This window comes from Perna viridis, chromosome 1 (genome assembly GCF_037379345.1).
Source record: "Perna viridis isolate PV_CMFRI_1.1 ecotype Kerala chromosome 1, ASM3737934v1, whole genome shotgun sequence".
NCBI classification, from domain to species: domain Eukaryota; kingdom Metazoa; phylum Mollusca; class Bivalvia; order Mytilida; family Mytilidae; genus Perna; species Perna viridis.
In genome coordinates, this window is record NC_142445.1 from 23,432,754 (window position 1) to 23,445,423 (window position 12,670).

At 33.2% G+C, this 12,670-nt stretch overlaps 1 protein-coding gene across 1 annotated transcript; it reads right to left on the bottom strand.

Moving 5' to 3' along the window:
* Positions 1 to 4,197: 4,197 nt before the first annotated feature.
* LOC148627845 (complement C1q-like protein 3) lies at positions 4,198 to 5,287 on the bottom strand. Its single transcript, XM_088564692.1, has 2 exons — positions 5,020 to 5,287; positions 4,198 to 4,674 (listed from the first exon to the last, which is right to left on the bottom strand). The coding sequence occupies exons 1-2, from the start codon at positions 5,234 to 5,236 to the stop codon at positions 4,220 to 4,222; spliced, it is 672 nt and encodes a 223-aa protein (XP_088420818.1). The 5' UTR covers positions 5,237 to 5,287; the 3' UTR covers positions 4,198 to 4,219.
* Positions 5,288 to 12,670: the final 7,383 nt, after the last annotated feature.

Consider the following 12,670-nt stretch of genomic DNA (forward strand, 5'->3'; position numbering starts at 1 on the left):
ATTATAAAGTCAACAAGTCAGTTAAGAGGTTGGCGAAAAAAGATTGTTTCTTTCAAATGGAATACAGACTGTTTGTGGGAAAGTTTTTTAACCAAATTTATACCGATATGTGAAACCGAGATCTTGTCAATCAAAATAAAATGAACTTTGATCTCTGTATCACCCCCGTTGTTAGAGCCATGCCTCTGTGATATACGCATTAGATGTTGATCATTTTAACACTTACTGCTTCTTTAAACTTACACTCAACGTTACGTTGTAATATATTTGCTTGTAAACGTAAGTCATTTAAAGTGATTGTCCTGTCCACAATCTCCTGAATATTGTAGCGACTGAGTATCACACATTCACGACTTCCTAAAGTAAAAACTCAGGAGTTTTAAAACTAACTTGTGGTTTTAAGTTGTTGATTCTAAACCATTCGATGTAAATTTGTGCAGACTTACCCGAATCAGATGCTAATTAAGGCCTTATCGACTACCATGTCAACATATTTGTTGTGAAAAGTGGACAGTGCTTGTTATCAATAAATGCATAATCTGAGTCCACGCACAGACGAAATGTTAAAAGAAGCGCACGCTTCTCTGTCTGTAGTTGCTTGTATTAGAATTCCCATCTTTGATGTAGTCCTAAAGAAAGGACAACAAGATATTGAAGACATGCGTAATTTTATAAGTAGAAATACTAATGTGGTGATATAAGTACCATGAACCACGCACCTTAAATTAGAATTATAAATTTACAATTTTTTTGGATGCCGTGGAGTAATACACAATAAAATGGATAAAACGAGAACAAGAAGACAGTAAAAAAAGTGGGAAAAGGCTGTGAGGTCCTCTATTTTGAAACGTATGAAAGTTTAAGTAGGTCAATGACTGTTAATGCTACGTCAATTTTCGAAGACCCTGATGTAGCAAAAGCATTGTCATCACTACGGAAGTTTTATGGTCGACATCATGAACTCGTGGATCGTTACGGTGTATCTGTCTGCACCATGAAAACTGATTTATTCAACGTGTCATTGCTATTCTTTCCTCTTTCGTCTACCCTGGACTTGACTTATTATGAACAACTCGGTGGGTGCTTTTAGAAATCCAGAGGACGCTTACTCTAGCAGGGCACGTGGTCCATGCTCGCTGTTTTTAGTGGAGGCCGAGTTGCTCATTTGCTTTTGTTACTTTGTTTAGATTATTTTGGTTACTTTATGTTCCCTGTTGTGTGAGTATGTTTTCAATGTCATGTCATTGTCCCTGGCTTAAAATCTTTAGATTTCCGCTAGAATCTTGATTCCCTTGATTACTCCTTTGCATATATTCTAAGTCAGGTAGGTAAACGTTATCATGATATCTTTTGTTCTCAATACCGGAAACTCTTATCCCGCCATTTTGTGTGAATATGTTTGGACCTATAGTATATCTAACGCTTAATACCCATTCCACACCATTAGCTCCCTTCGGGTACTGAACAATTTGTATTCGAAAACATAGATGTAACATGTAAAACATAACTTATAGGCCTAAATTAGGAAACAATGTTGAATATTTTTTCAACAAACTTTGCAGCAGTAAACACGTGTTTTTGTCAATTACGCAAAGGCTTGAAATTCATGTTCAAATTCAAATCAATTTTCACATAACATCCTAAACTTTAGTCGTTTCGACATGATTCGAGTTCCAGGAACACATTAAATTAGAAATAAATTCGAGATTTAAAAACAATACAATAAAAAATGAAACCAAATGCACAAACAATACTGGGATCAAGGACCCTGTATTCCTGATTTTCAATTGCTATATGAGCAGCAGGCGTCTTATTGGGCGTGTCTTGTGTGTGTGTGTGTGTGTGTGTGTGTGTAAAGTACTTCCCACCTAAAATCATGTAAACAAACACACGTAACATTCCGATGTGTATCAGCTGTTTTCATTCATTTCAGTAACGTGACTGGACATCAAATTCATATTTAATAAAACAGCAAACTTTATGTAGCAGAAAAGTTATGTTATATTCCGTAAATTAAAATCACACACACATGTACACGGTAGCACTCGCGACGTGCGCCATCATGCAAGAAAACAAACAATAACAATCGTCATCAATGAATGAAACGTTGTACCTGTCCATGTGTAAACACTGTGACCTTACAATAAAAACAACTATTCCCATATCTAAGATAGTTGTACTTCTGGCCCTTTCCTTCATTATTAATAATACAAAGCAGAACATTAATACCTACCTAAGACATTTTACCAAACAATGGTCTTTCAATCAATGGCGCATACATTACTGATAAAAACGTGTCTAAAGACTATCCATTGCCATTACACTTCTTTCAGTGATCTGATAACGATATATATCTTTGAATCGTTGTCATTACATCTGTTCAGAAATCCTTGGCTTGATAATTTAAAGTTATAAAGCAAATGATACTGTAAACAAAATATGTTTAGGTTTCGTCGTATGTCTATTACTGTACAAAAGTGTATCCATAAAAACACTTAGATTGTTAACATCCTGACTTATAACATTATACATCGTTGTTTTTTTTTTTCAAAAAAGATGGTACACCTAGATACAGATATATAGTTCTTGGTAGAGATTCCTCATACTTAGTAAGAAATAATTCCAAATCATCTTCCAAATATACAGAAGAAGATGTTTACAAAATGCTGGAATTTTTAATCGACAATATATTTGTCCAGTGTGGTGGACGTGTTTTTCAACAAACGGTCGGCATTCCAATGCGAACAAATTGTGCTCCTTTACTTGCTGACCTATTCCTTCACTCTTATGAGGCTGACTTTATAGCTGATTTGATCCGAAAGAAAGGGTATCGTTTGGCTAGATCCTTCAAATCTCAGTTTCCATTATATAGATGACGTACTATCTTTAAACAATCCAACTTTCGGGGATTTGATACATCGCATCTACCCCAAAGAACTTGAGATAAAGGATACTACAGCCACTGTAAGGTCAGCCTCATATCTTGATTGACGCTTACAAATTGATGGAAAAGGAAAACTATTGACCAAACTTTACGACAAACGTGATGACTTTTCATTCAGAATTGTCAACTTTCCTGTCATCTGTGGCAACATCCCTTCAGCATCTGCGTATGGAGTGTTCATGTCACAACTCATACGTTATGCCAGGGCTTGCCGAAACTACGCAAACTTTTTGTATCGCGCTAGAACTCTTACAAATAGGCTTCTTGAACAGGGTTATGTTGCTACAAGATTGAAGTCATCACTACAGAAGTTTTATGGTCATGAAATCGTGGATCGTTATGTTGTATCCATCTGCACCATGAAAACGATTTATTCAACGGGTCATAGTTTTCCTTTCCTCGTTTTTCTACCCCGGACTTGACTTTTTATGAGCAACTCGACGGGTGTTTCTAGAAAGGCAGAGGACGCTTACCATACCGGTGCATCTGATCCATGCCCGCAGTTTTTAGTGGAGTCCGACTTGCTCATTTGATTTTGTTACTTTATATGTATGATTTTAGTTACTTTATTTTTTTTGTTTTGTATGTCTGTTTTCCATGTCTGGTCTTTGTCCCTGGATTGCATTCTTTTGATTACCGCTATAACATTGGTTCCTTTGATTACTCTTTAGATGCGACTTCCAACGACAACAAACATTAGGTGACAAATACTGGTATTACATATGGCAATATCATAGTAAAGATTTTGGTTCAAACTTTATTTTTTCTTCTTTTGAAGAAAAACTATGTAGAGATAAATATTTACCACACACATTATAAATGTGCTGTGTTCTACCATTATACTTCGTCTTGGTAAGTGCTTGTCTTAAATCTGTTAGTGCTTTTCATTTCATCGGTTCTTTTTTAATGTAACTCTTATTTATACCTGTATATCACTTCAGTATATACTATCAGTACTGTTTGTTTCTGACATTGTATGGTAAAAGTTATGCAACTACAAAAAGATTTTCTTTTCTATGTATTTCGACAATCTCATTTAAATGATATCTTGAAATGGAGCTTTAATGTATATGGTAACAGTGTTTAGTGTAAAAACATTATGGATTTTTATCTTGAAAATATACATTTAAGTTTTTGTGAATCTTGATAACTTGGCTACTCGAATTTTCATTTTTTTTTTCAAATATTTCAATATTTAGTGTAATTTTAAGCCGTGTGACTGTTTTTCAGTATTCTTCGTTGAAATCAAACAATTATTATCAGATAATGCTTTTATTAATCAGCATACAACAAGAAGCTAGAGAAAGATGTTCTTCCATTGTAATCACTGTATATAATGCCAGAAACAGTTGTGGTTGGATGAACCCTAATGAAAACTTTATCTCCACGAGCTGCATGAATAACTACGTTTTCAGTGACCATGTCTTCGCCACCGTGGGAATTTATATATAAAGCTCCGACTACTTGATTATTATGTACAATTTCATACGCCCCTATGGAGTTTGGAGACATTCTAACGGAATATGAAAAAGCATACAGTCCATCGACTTGTGATGTCCATACTCCAGTTATTGGACTGAAGGACCCGTCTATATTCGTTATCGAAGAATCAAATATTAAAGTTTGGTGGTTGCCGGGATGTAATTCATGATGGTTCATGTATGCATAAAAAGCAGATTTACTTGCGGTTGGGCCAGGAGTGCTTCCTACAAGAAGTCTGCGATATCGTTCTGAAAACGAAATAGAGTAATTTTTTCTTATATTCAAATACAAACAAGCACATTTCTCTTTTTCAAAAATGTAATTTTTGTGTACTTTCCTTTTTTAACTCGGTTGTAATGATTTTTCGAAATACTGAAAAAGAGCTGTTATGAGAACTAATTTAAGAAAAAAATTAAAGAGACATGTTAGTGACTTGTGTGTAAGAAAATTCTTAAAAAAAACTTATGTGGTAGACATTTCCTACCGTTTATCTCAAACGCTGGAACAAAAATCACCAGTGAAATATTATTAATTCCGTTTAAACACCTTTTGTCGAATATTGCGAAAAAACACTATTTAAGTCAACATCCTACCTTCATATTTCTTCAGCTCACTTATTTCCTTTTCCTGTGCAAGTAATTTTTGGTTCATTTCGGAAATCATACTGTCTTGTCGCCTGTTTAATTTGCTCTGCCTATTCAGCATGTTTTCCATGGACTCAAGTCGCAATGCCATGGTTTTGTCATGCAATGATGATACTCCACCGTAGAGTAACACCAAAATTATGAAATATAAGTTATTTCTGTCCATATTTGGAAGAGAATAATCTTTATCATGTAAAGATTAATCAAAATTCTTATCTCATGTTTGTAATGTAGACATTCTGAACTCAAAACCTTTATCCTACATTTAGTACAGAAGCATGTAAAGAAAACAACTTGGATTTCAAGCTTGGAACTTCGAGTTTTATTTATGCTTTATCTTTTATGATTTATTTTTTACTTTTGTAAAACTTTCATAAATTTAGAATTTTACCCTTTAAGAGCTCGAAATTTGGATTTTTTACATTTCAACTTTTTCATAGGCGAGTGAAATTACCTATACTATGAACGCGCCTGAATTTGATAAAATTAATCATTATTAGTTTTTAGGGTAATGACAATCTATCAAATCACAACAGTTAAAATGAAATGTGACTTTCCTGAGTTCGTTGGGGATAAGCATTATAAGATCCACCCAATATGCATTTAAAACAAAAGGATCAAGGTAATAATGAAAAACAAAGCAATCACTTTATAAGGATGATGTTTCATTAGTATCTAACAACTAGGAACTGAAAAGTTCGACGTATAAATGTTGATGCTAAAAACATTCAAGTTAGGGGAAAGACAAACCCGTGTTCGCTTGATTAATTATATAAGTAAATCATAAGTTTAGTAAAAGTGACAATTTAAATGCAGTTGTAGTAAAAGTTTCAGATAAATCGGTTGATCCTTTTGGAGTCGTTGTCTGAACTGACAATTTTTTACAAGGAATACATTTCATTTAAAAATAGTCACCATAAAAGATTAAGCTATGATTCCATTTATATAAATTATTCTCAGATTTTAGCTCGTGAAATTTTACTGGAAATTGAAAAAAAAGTTACAACCTCCAAAAAATAAAGATTTCGAAATTGAAGTCAAAACTTCTTTGTAGCAAAGAAAAGCAACATTTTAACTTAAATATACATTGAAACATCAAATTTTATGTAAAAAAAAAAGTTAAAAAAATAAATAAAATCATTAAAATTCAGACCTATGAAAAAAATCGAAGTGTGTTATTGAATTTCAGAAATTACAAGTTGCTTTTTAGTAATTTTATTTTAAATTGTGTTGCCTAGCATTGATTCGTTTTTCTTACTTCTACAAGGGTAGGTGCGATTCATAAATCCAAAATATAGGATTGTTGAAAGACAAAACGTCACTTATATACTAGAAACTGGTATCAAAGGATTAGGCGATATCATGTTCCTTCCTTTGGATGAAATCATCAATAAAGACAGCCTCATAAGAGTGAAGGATTAGATCAGCGAGTAGCGGGGGAATGTCGACTGTCTGGGAAAAATCATAGTTCCAAGCATTTTAACATTTTCTTTGGTATATTTAGTAGATGTTTTGGATTCGTTTTTTTTAACAAAGTATGGTGAATCTCTACTAGTTAAATAAAGAGTTAAAAATCATAGGCCTTGATGCTGTTATACTCCGATAACAATCTAACATTGAGTGTTTATGGATGACCCTTTAAATTGATACCACTACGGTAGAGATAGCTTTACTATTAATTCCATTTAGTATGTGTGTATGTGTGTGTTTTAAGCAAAGAGAAAATATTTTACAGTTGTATGATATTGAATATTGGGACTAAGTGATCGTGTTTTATATCAGAATTCAGCCTTTTGATTACAGGACATTTTCAAAAAAAGTCTCCCGTAGGTTTTTTTTCTGTGGAGAAGCAATCGTTCATCTTCTTTCCACAACTTACAAAAGATATTTTACCCAATAAAAAGACATTCATTAGGAATGTTTCAACAAGAACCTATACTTGTCCGCTGTTAATTTAAATCGACCCTGGCAAATATCTTGTCAACCTCTCTCCAATACAACATTTACTGACGAAGGAGAGTAATTATAGACCATCCATCACTGTCGAACAAATAAGGCTAGTTTATTTCAATACCCACTATTGAGACTTAGGAAATTAATTTTACCAGTTACAGCCATATTAAGTACGACAGCTTATCAAACTGATCCTTTAGTTTAATAGAATTTGCTAAAGATTTCTTGTTTCAAAAAAATGCTGTGGAAGTCTAAAACTGGATCGATATTGAAAAAAAAAACAAAACGATAACCAAAAAATGACTGTTTTGTATGTCTATTTTACCTAATATGTAAGTGTATGTATTTGGAAGTGGTCATTTTTACCCTGCAGAAATTATATTTTCTGGTGTTCTTTTGTTTCGTACAAAATTCAATGACAAATATTGAGATTATCAAAATCAGAAACTTAGAAAAAAAATTAAAACGTGACTAAACATTTTTTTCTTCTACGAAAGTAACAAGAAAACCAGTAAAATCAGAAATATACATGGCCTGTGTTTCATAAAATGTATAAAATTGAGATTTTCATCAAGTGATTAGATGGATTGAATTTTGAGTCAGAGAAATCTTGAAGAAAAACTCAATTTGGGTTTCTTTATAAAACTGGACCCTGATCTATTACTTATTTAGACTTTATGCTTACCACTAACAAAAAAAAAACAATACTTGTATTTTGTCGAGGATACGATAAAATAGATCTGAAATATATTAATCAACGGAACCAAGATTCGAGTCAAATTTAAAAGAAAACTATGACACGATGAATAGATCGGTTCTCATGGTGCAGATGGTAATACCATCACGATCCAAGACTTCATGATGACGACCATAAAACTTCTGTAGTGATGACTTTAATCTTGTAACGACATAACCTTATTCCAGAAGTCTAATTGCAAGAAGCCTAACACGGTAAAAGACGTCCGCGTCGTAGATTCTGCAAGCTAACATTTGATTGTTTGTGATTTGAAAACCGAATACGCAGGTGCTGAAGGCATGTTGCTACAGATGAATAGAAAGTTGACTGTACGGTATCAGAAGTCATAGCCTTTGTCGTATAGTTTGGTCACGTGTTTTCTTTTTCAATCTATCTCTAACAGTAGGTCAAGATATGAAGCTGACTTCCAGTGTATATGAGACTTTTATCTTAAGTTCTTCGGGTAGATGTGTTAGTACCTGTTGTCACACATTAAAATGACCTTTAACTTATTCACGTTTTATACCTATAACAATCGACAACACTGAGAGGGAGATGTTCTTAACCATCAGTATCGAATCCGCAACGATGGTAAAGGATGGGATTAATACAGAACATGTCTAATTACTGAATAAATTTGATCTTTTAACAATGGTTTCTTGTCACTTAAGTCATCGATTATTTCCAGAAAACGTCAAATCAAGACCATTTATAGAATACAGACAGGACGGTCCTTCCTTGTATGTACTATTTACTGGATGATTATTATCAGGAAAATACAACTTGTCAATTATAAAGCCAGTCTTTGATTTGTGACTACTTTGAAAACTTGGAAATGCTGAAGGTTATGATATATACTAGTTTCTACCTTATTGCATTTACTCTACCGGTTCACCTGTTCTATGCTCCCAGGTTTTCGTGGAACCCGGGTTGCTCATGTACTGTTGTTTCTTTATACGTGTTATTTTGGTTAGATTCCATGTTGTTTGTTGCGTGTGTCTACTTCCAGTGTCTAGGTATTATCCTTTGAATATTTTTATCACCGTTATATTCCTGGTTTCCTTGATCTCCCTTAAAAAGCTGTACAAATTTGATTGACATGCTAATCAAACGTGATAGTATTTTACATATATGTTGTTTATCTATTTCGATCACTGTGTCTAAAAGATGAATTTTTCATTTTTTTTCATTTTCTTAATTTTTGGGTTTTTTAAAATTTTTTAATTATTTATTTTTTTAATTTTATTTATTTATATATTTTTTGTATGTTGTATTTTGTTTATTCCTTTGTTTTTGTTTTTTTTTAATGCGCAAGTAACAACAGGGGAGCAAACCGTTTCTAAAAGACTGATTCTCAGATAGAATTTCTGATTATTTTAGTTGCGCGTACTATGTACAATGAAAACACTCGAGCAGCTTTCCATTTGACTTCACTATCACGACATGTGAGGATGCAGTCTTAATCCAATACAGGTATTTAGGGAATTGTCTTCAATTAATTTCTTATACTGAATCCTTTCAAGTTATTTTTTTTTTTCACTTAGTTCGCACCATTTGTTGTGTTAATTTATTCGGGTCGTTTTGTTTTGTTATATTTTTATTTTGTTGTTAATATTTAGTTTTTGTCTTTGTATTGTATTGTATTGTTTTTTTTTTATTTTCTGTGCGGTGTTTTGTGTGTGTTTTTTTGTTTTTTTTGTTTTTGTTTTTTTTGTTTGTTTTTTTTTTTTGTCATCTTTGTGGACTTGCATACTAAGTTTTTAATTATGCTTCGATTATTTGCTAGGTACCGAGAAATCTTTTGTGCAAGATGCACAGGTATATTAGAAAGTTTCTGCACCTACGTCACACTCACTCTTAAACTCCTCCTCTTTAATTATAAGCAAATTAGACAGTAAACTGTCAATAGCTTCGCGGATATGTGATAAATAGTGATCATTCCTTGTGATTCGTTTTGTTTGTTTGTTTGTTTTTTTCACATCCCGGATTACATACTGATAAGCTAGCGCTTTAGTATATATGTTAAATGAAGATGTTATAAATCAGTGGTGGACACTTAAGTACGCGAATAACAGAAAAGAACCATACACGTTCTTTTATTTTTTTATATAATTTTTTTATACTGAATATATTACTATCGATAGTTCGAGTGCCTTCAACGATCAGTTAAAATATAAAAAAAACACTAAGAATTACCAAGAGATTTTGAAAATCACAGTTTGGCTATAATTTCATCAAAATAGAGTTCTGCTTGTCATTAAATCAGTTATTTAGGAATAGAATAACTCACGAAGACACAGATTTTCTACATTCTTTACACCAACTATCCATCTGTCATTTTTCACAGACATTAATTCTGACAACCTCGCAATTACATAATGGTGCCAACAGAATGAATTTTGATTATTATTCCCAATCGTCAAATTATTCTTTGGTTAGGCAATAGTGTTCATTATCATCTGTCTAAACTTTTGCATACCTTGAATATTATGTATCTTTGTCGTCATATGGAAAATCTTGATCGCTTTGTTGTTTCGAGAAAATTTTAAGCTTAATGGACTTACTGCCATTACCACATCGAATTAAAATATGAGGCTATGAACCGTGTTATTGTTTACATCACGAAACTTTATAGTCTTCGATTACTGATGTTTTAAGGAATGTTTCATTTTCAATGGTATGCAAGATCTGCGGCCACATGCAACCCCATCACCCCAAAAATGCATCCTATCAAAAAGATGATGATCTGATTAATAATACTTTAATTGTATTATAAAGATGGTGATCTGATTAATTATACTTTAATTTTATGTTACTATTTGATAAGAATCACCAAGTCCAACTCATTAACAGCTTTAATACTTTGAATTTTACTTACAAAAAGTAAACATTGCGATTTTGGCTGTTTTATATAAATATGATACTGACTATGATTGGATAATGTATTTATTCTATGTGGTAATGAATATTTTATTTTATTTTCCGACGCAGTCGGTATACTTCCGCTTTTTACCCTTTTTCGCTTTTTATTGTGAAATATATATCCATTTATACGAATAGGAATTCTTGAATAAGGTCTAAGCTTACCGCTCAAGGGGAGGCAATACATATACCAAAACTGAAACTACCAACATTTATGATTTACGATATACTTATTACATGTAATGTAACCTTATTGTGTAAGGACAAAGGTTTTCCAAGAGGTGTACTTATATGTAATACAATAAGTAAGGAAATTGGGGGTCTAATATTGATTGTAGATTATAAATATCACTGGTGCAGTGTTTTATATACATTGCATGGTCTTTGAATGTTTCATTTCAGAAAAGTTTACTTCTACAATTAACCATTTTCCCATTATTTCAGCTACAGACGGGTTTATCTCATTATATCGGAGATTGGCCAGTTTACAGTATTATACTACTAAATCATACATCAGTGGCAGATGCAGGGGTGATTGGATCTTCTTTCTGTTGGAAAGTTTGTGCAAAATTGAGTAGAAAATGAGTCAATGATTACCTATAGCTCCCATTGGTAAAATTTCTGGGTCCGTCCCAGTACATATTTTTACCAAAAGCACGGTATCCTTCAGCGCTTCGATGTATTTGATTTTTTTAGGTTCCAGGCAGCGGTAGACGTTCGGTTCCTCTCTTACTAAAGTAAATTTTGAACATCAGACGCTGTTTTGGAGTGTTATGATTCTTTTGATGCACTACCTAATATGCAAACATTAACTTCAGATTACAACCAACAGTTAAAGGATTATAACGACACAATTAAAAAAATGAAATTTAATAAATTTTTAATAAAAAAAACAACTCATGGGAAATAAAAATGAAATACTTCCATATTGCACCCTGATAAATTACATGTACATTTCGGCATACATAGAAAGCCAAAAGCACTTTCTAACAACCTACATGGTACACGGAGTAAAAATAACCTCATATGATCTTGTGTTTTTTTGCTTTTTTGTCGTTTTTTTTTCATTAACTAGTCCATCCAGGATTTTCATACAAACCATAATTTTTTGTTAAAAGAACTGCTTTACTTGACAACAAGTAAATGGGTTTAGGGAAAACGTATTATTTCATTGATTCCGTGTAATTTTACCACAATTTTCTGTCTGTTTGCGGCACACAATATGACTGAGGCCAGTAGTTATATTTCGTGCAGGGTCTCATTATCTATCATTATCTACAGATTAATTTTCGTAGATCTTGCTTTAATTTCAGATTTATTGATTATCTGTCCTGCTTATCCATGAGGGGAAAAGAATAATTCCATGTTTGACTAGTAATTTCCGTTGAAGCGCCGGGATGTTTTATGCTTTGTCACGAATCGTATAGTCCACGCTTAAAGTGGCTGACAGGCATTAAACAAGTGAGCTCCGCAATAGGACGTGCTAAATAATTATAGTTTAGGGCATCTGGCACGAGTATTATATATTTCTGTTTTATCGTGCTAGAGTAGAAAATCCTTTTCTTCCAAGTGACCACTTCACGATAAATACCAGTGAATGCGTGGACAGTTTCATGTGAACCTCACTTTCGATTGGTTGGTTCCCTTCGAGAAACCTAAGTTATCAAGCTCCACGCAGTGGTAGTCGTTCGTTTCCTCTCTTACTGACCGCTGCAGACAGACCTTTCAGAATTTCTCTGACATAATTCAACGAAACGTCGTTTAACATTCGGATAAAGTCATCCAAAATCATTAACTTTTTTCCGACTTACGTGTAGCACGATTCTTGCATTTTCTGAGAGGGCTGGCTGCAGCGTTTATAGTGAATTTCAAACGTATGACGCTGTTTCGGAACTTCCCAAGTTATATTTTGTCAAGCTCCACGCAGCGGCAGACGTTCGTTTCCTCTCTTACTAATTTTGAACGTCTGACGCTGTTGCGGAGCTTGAT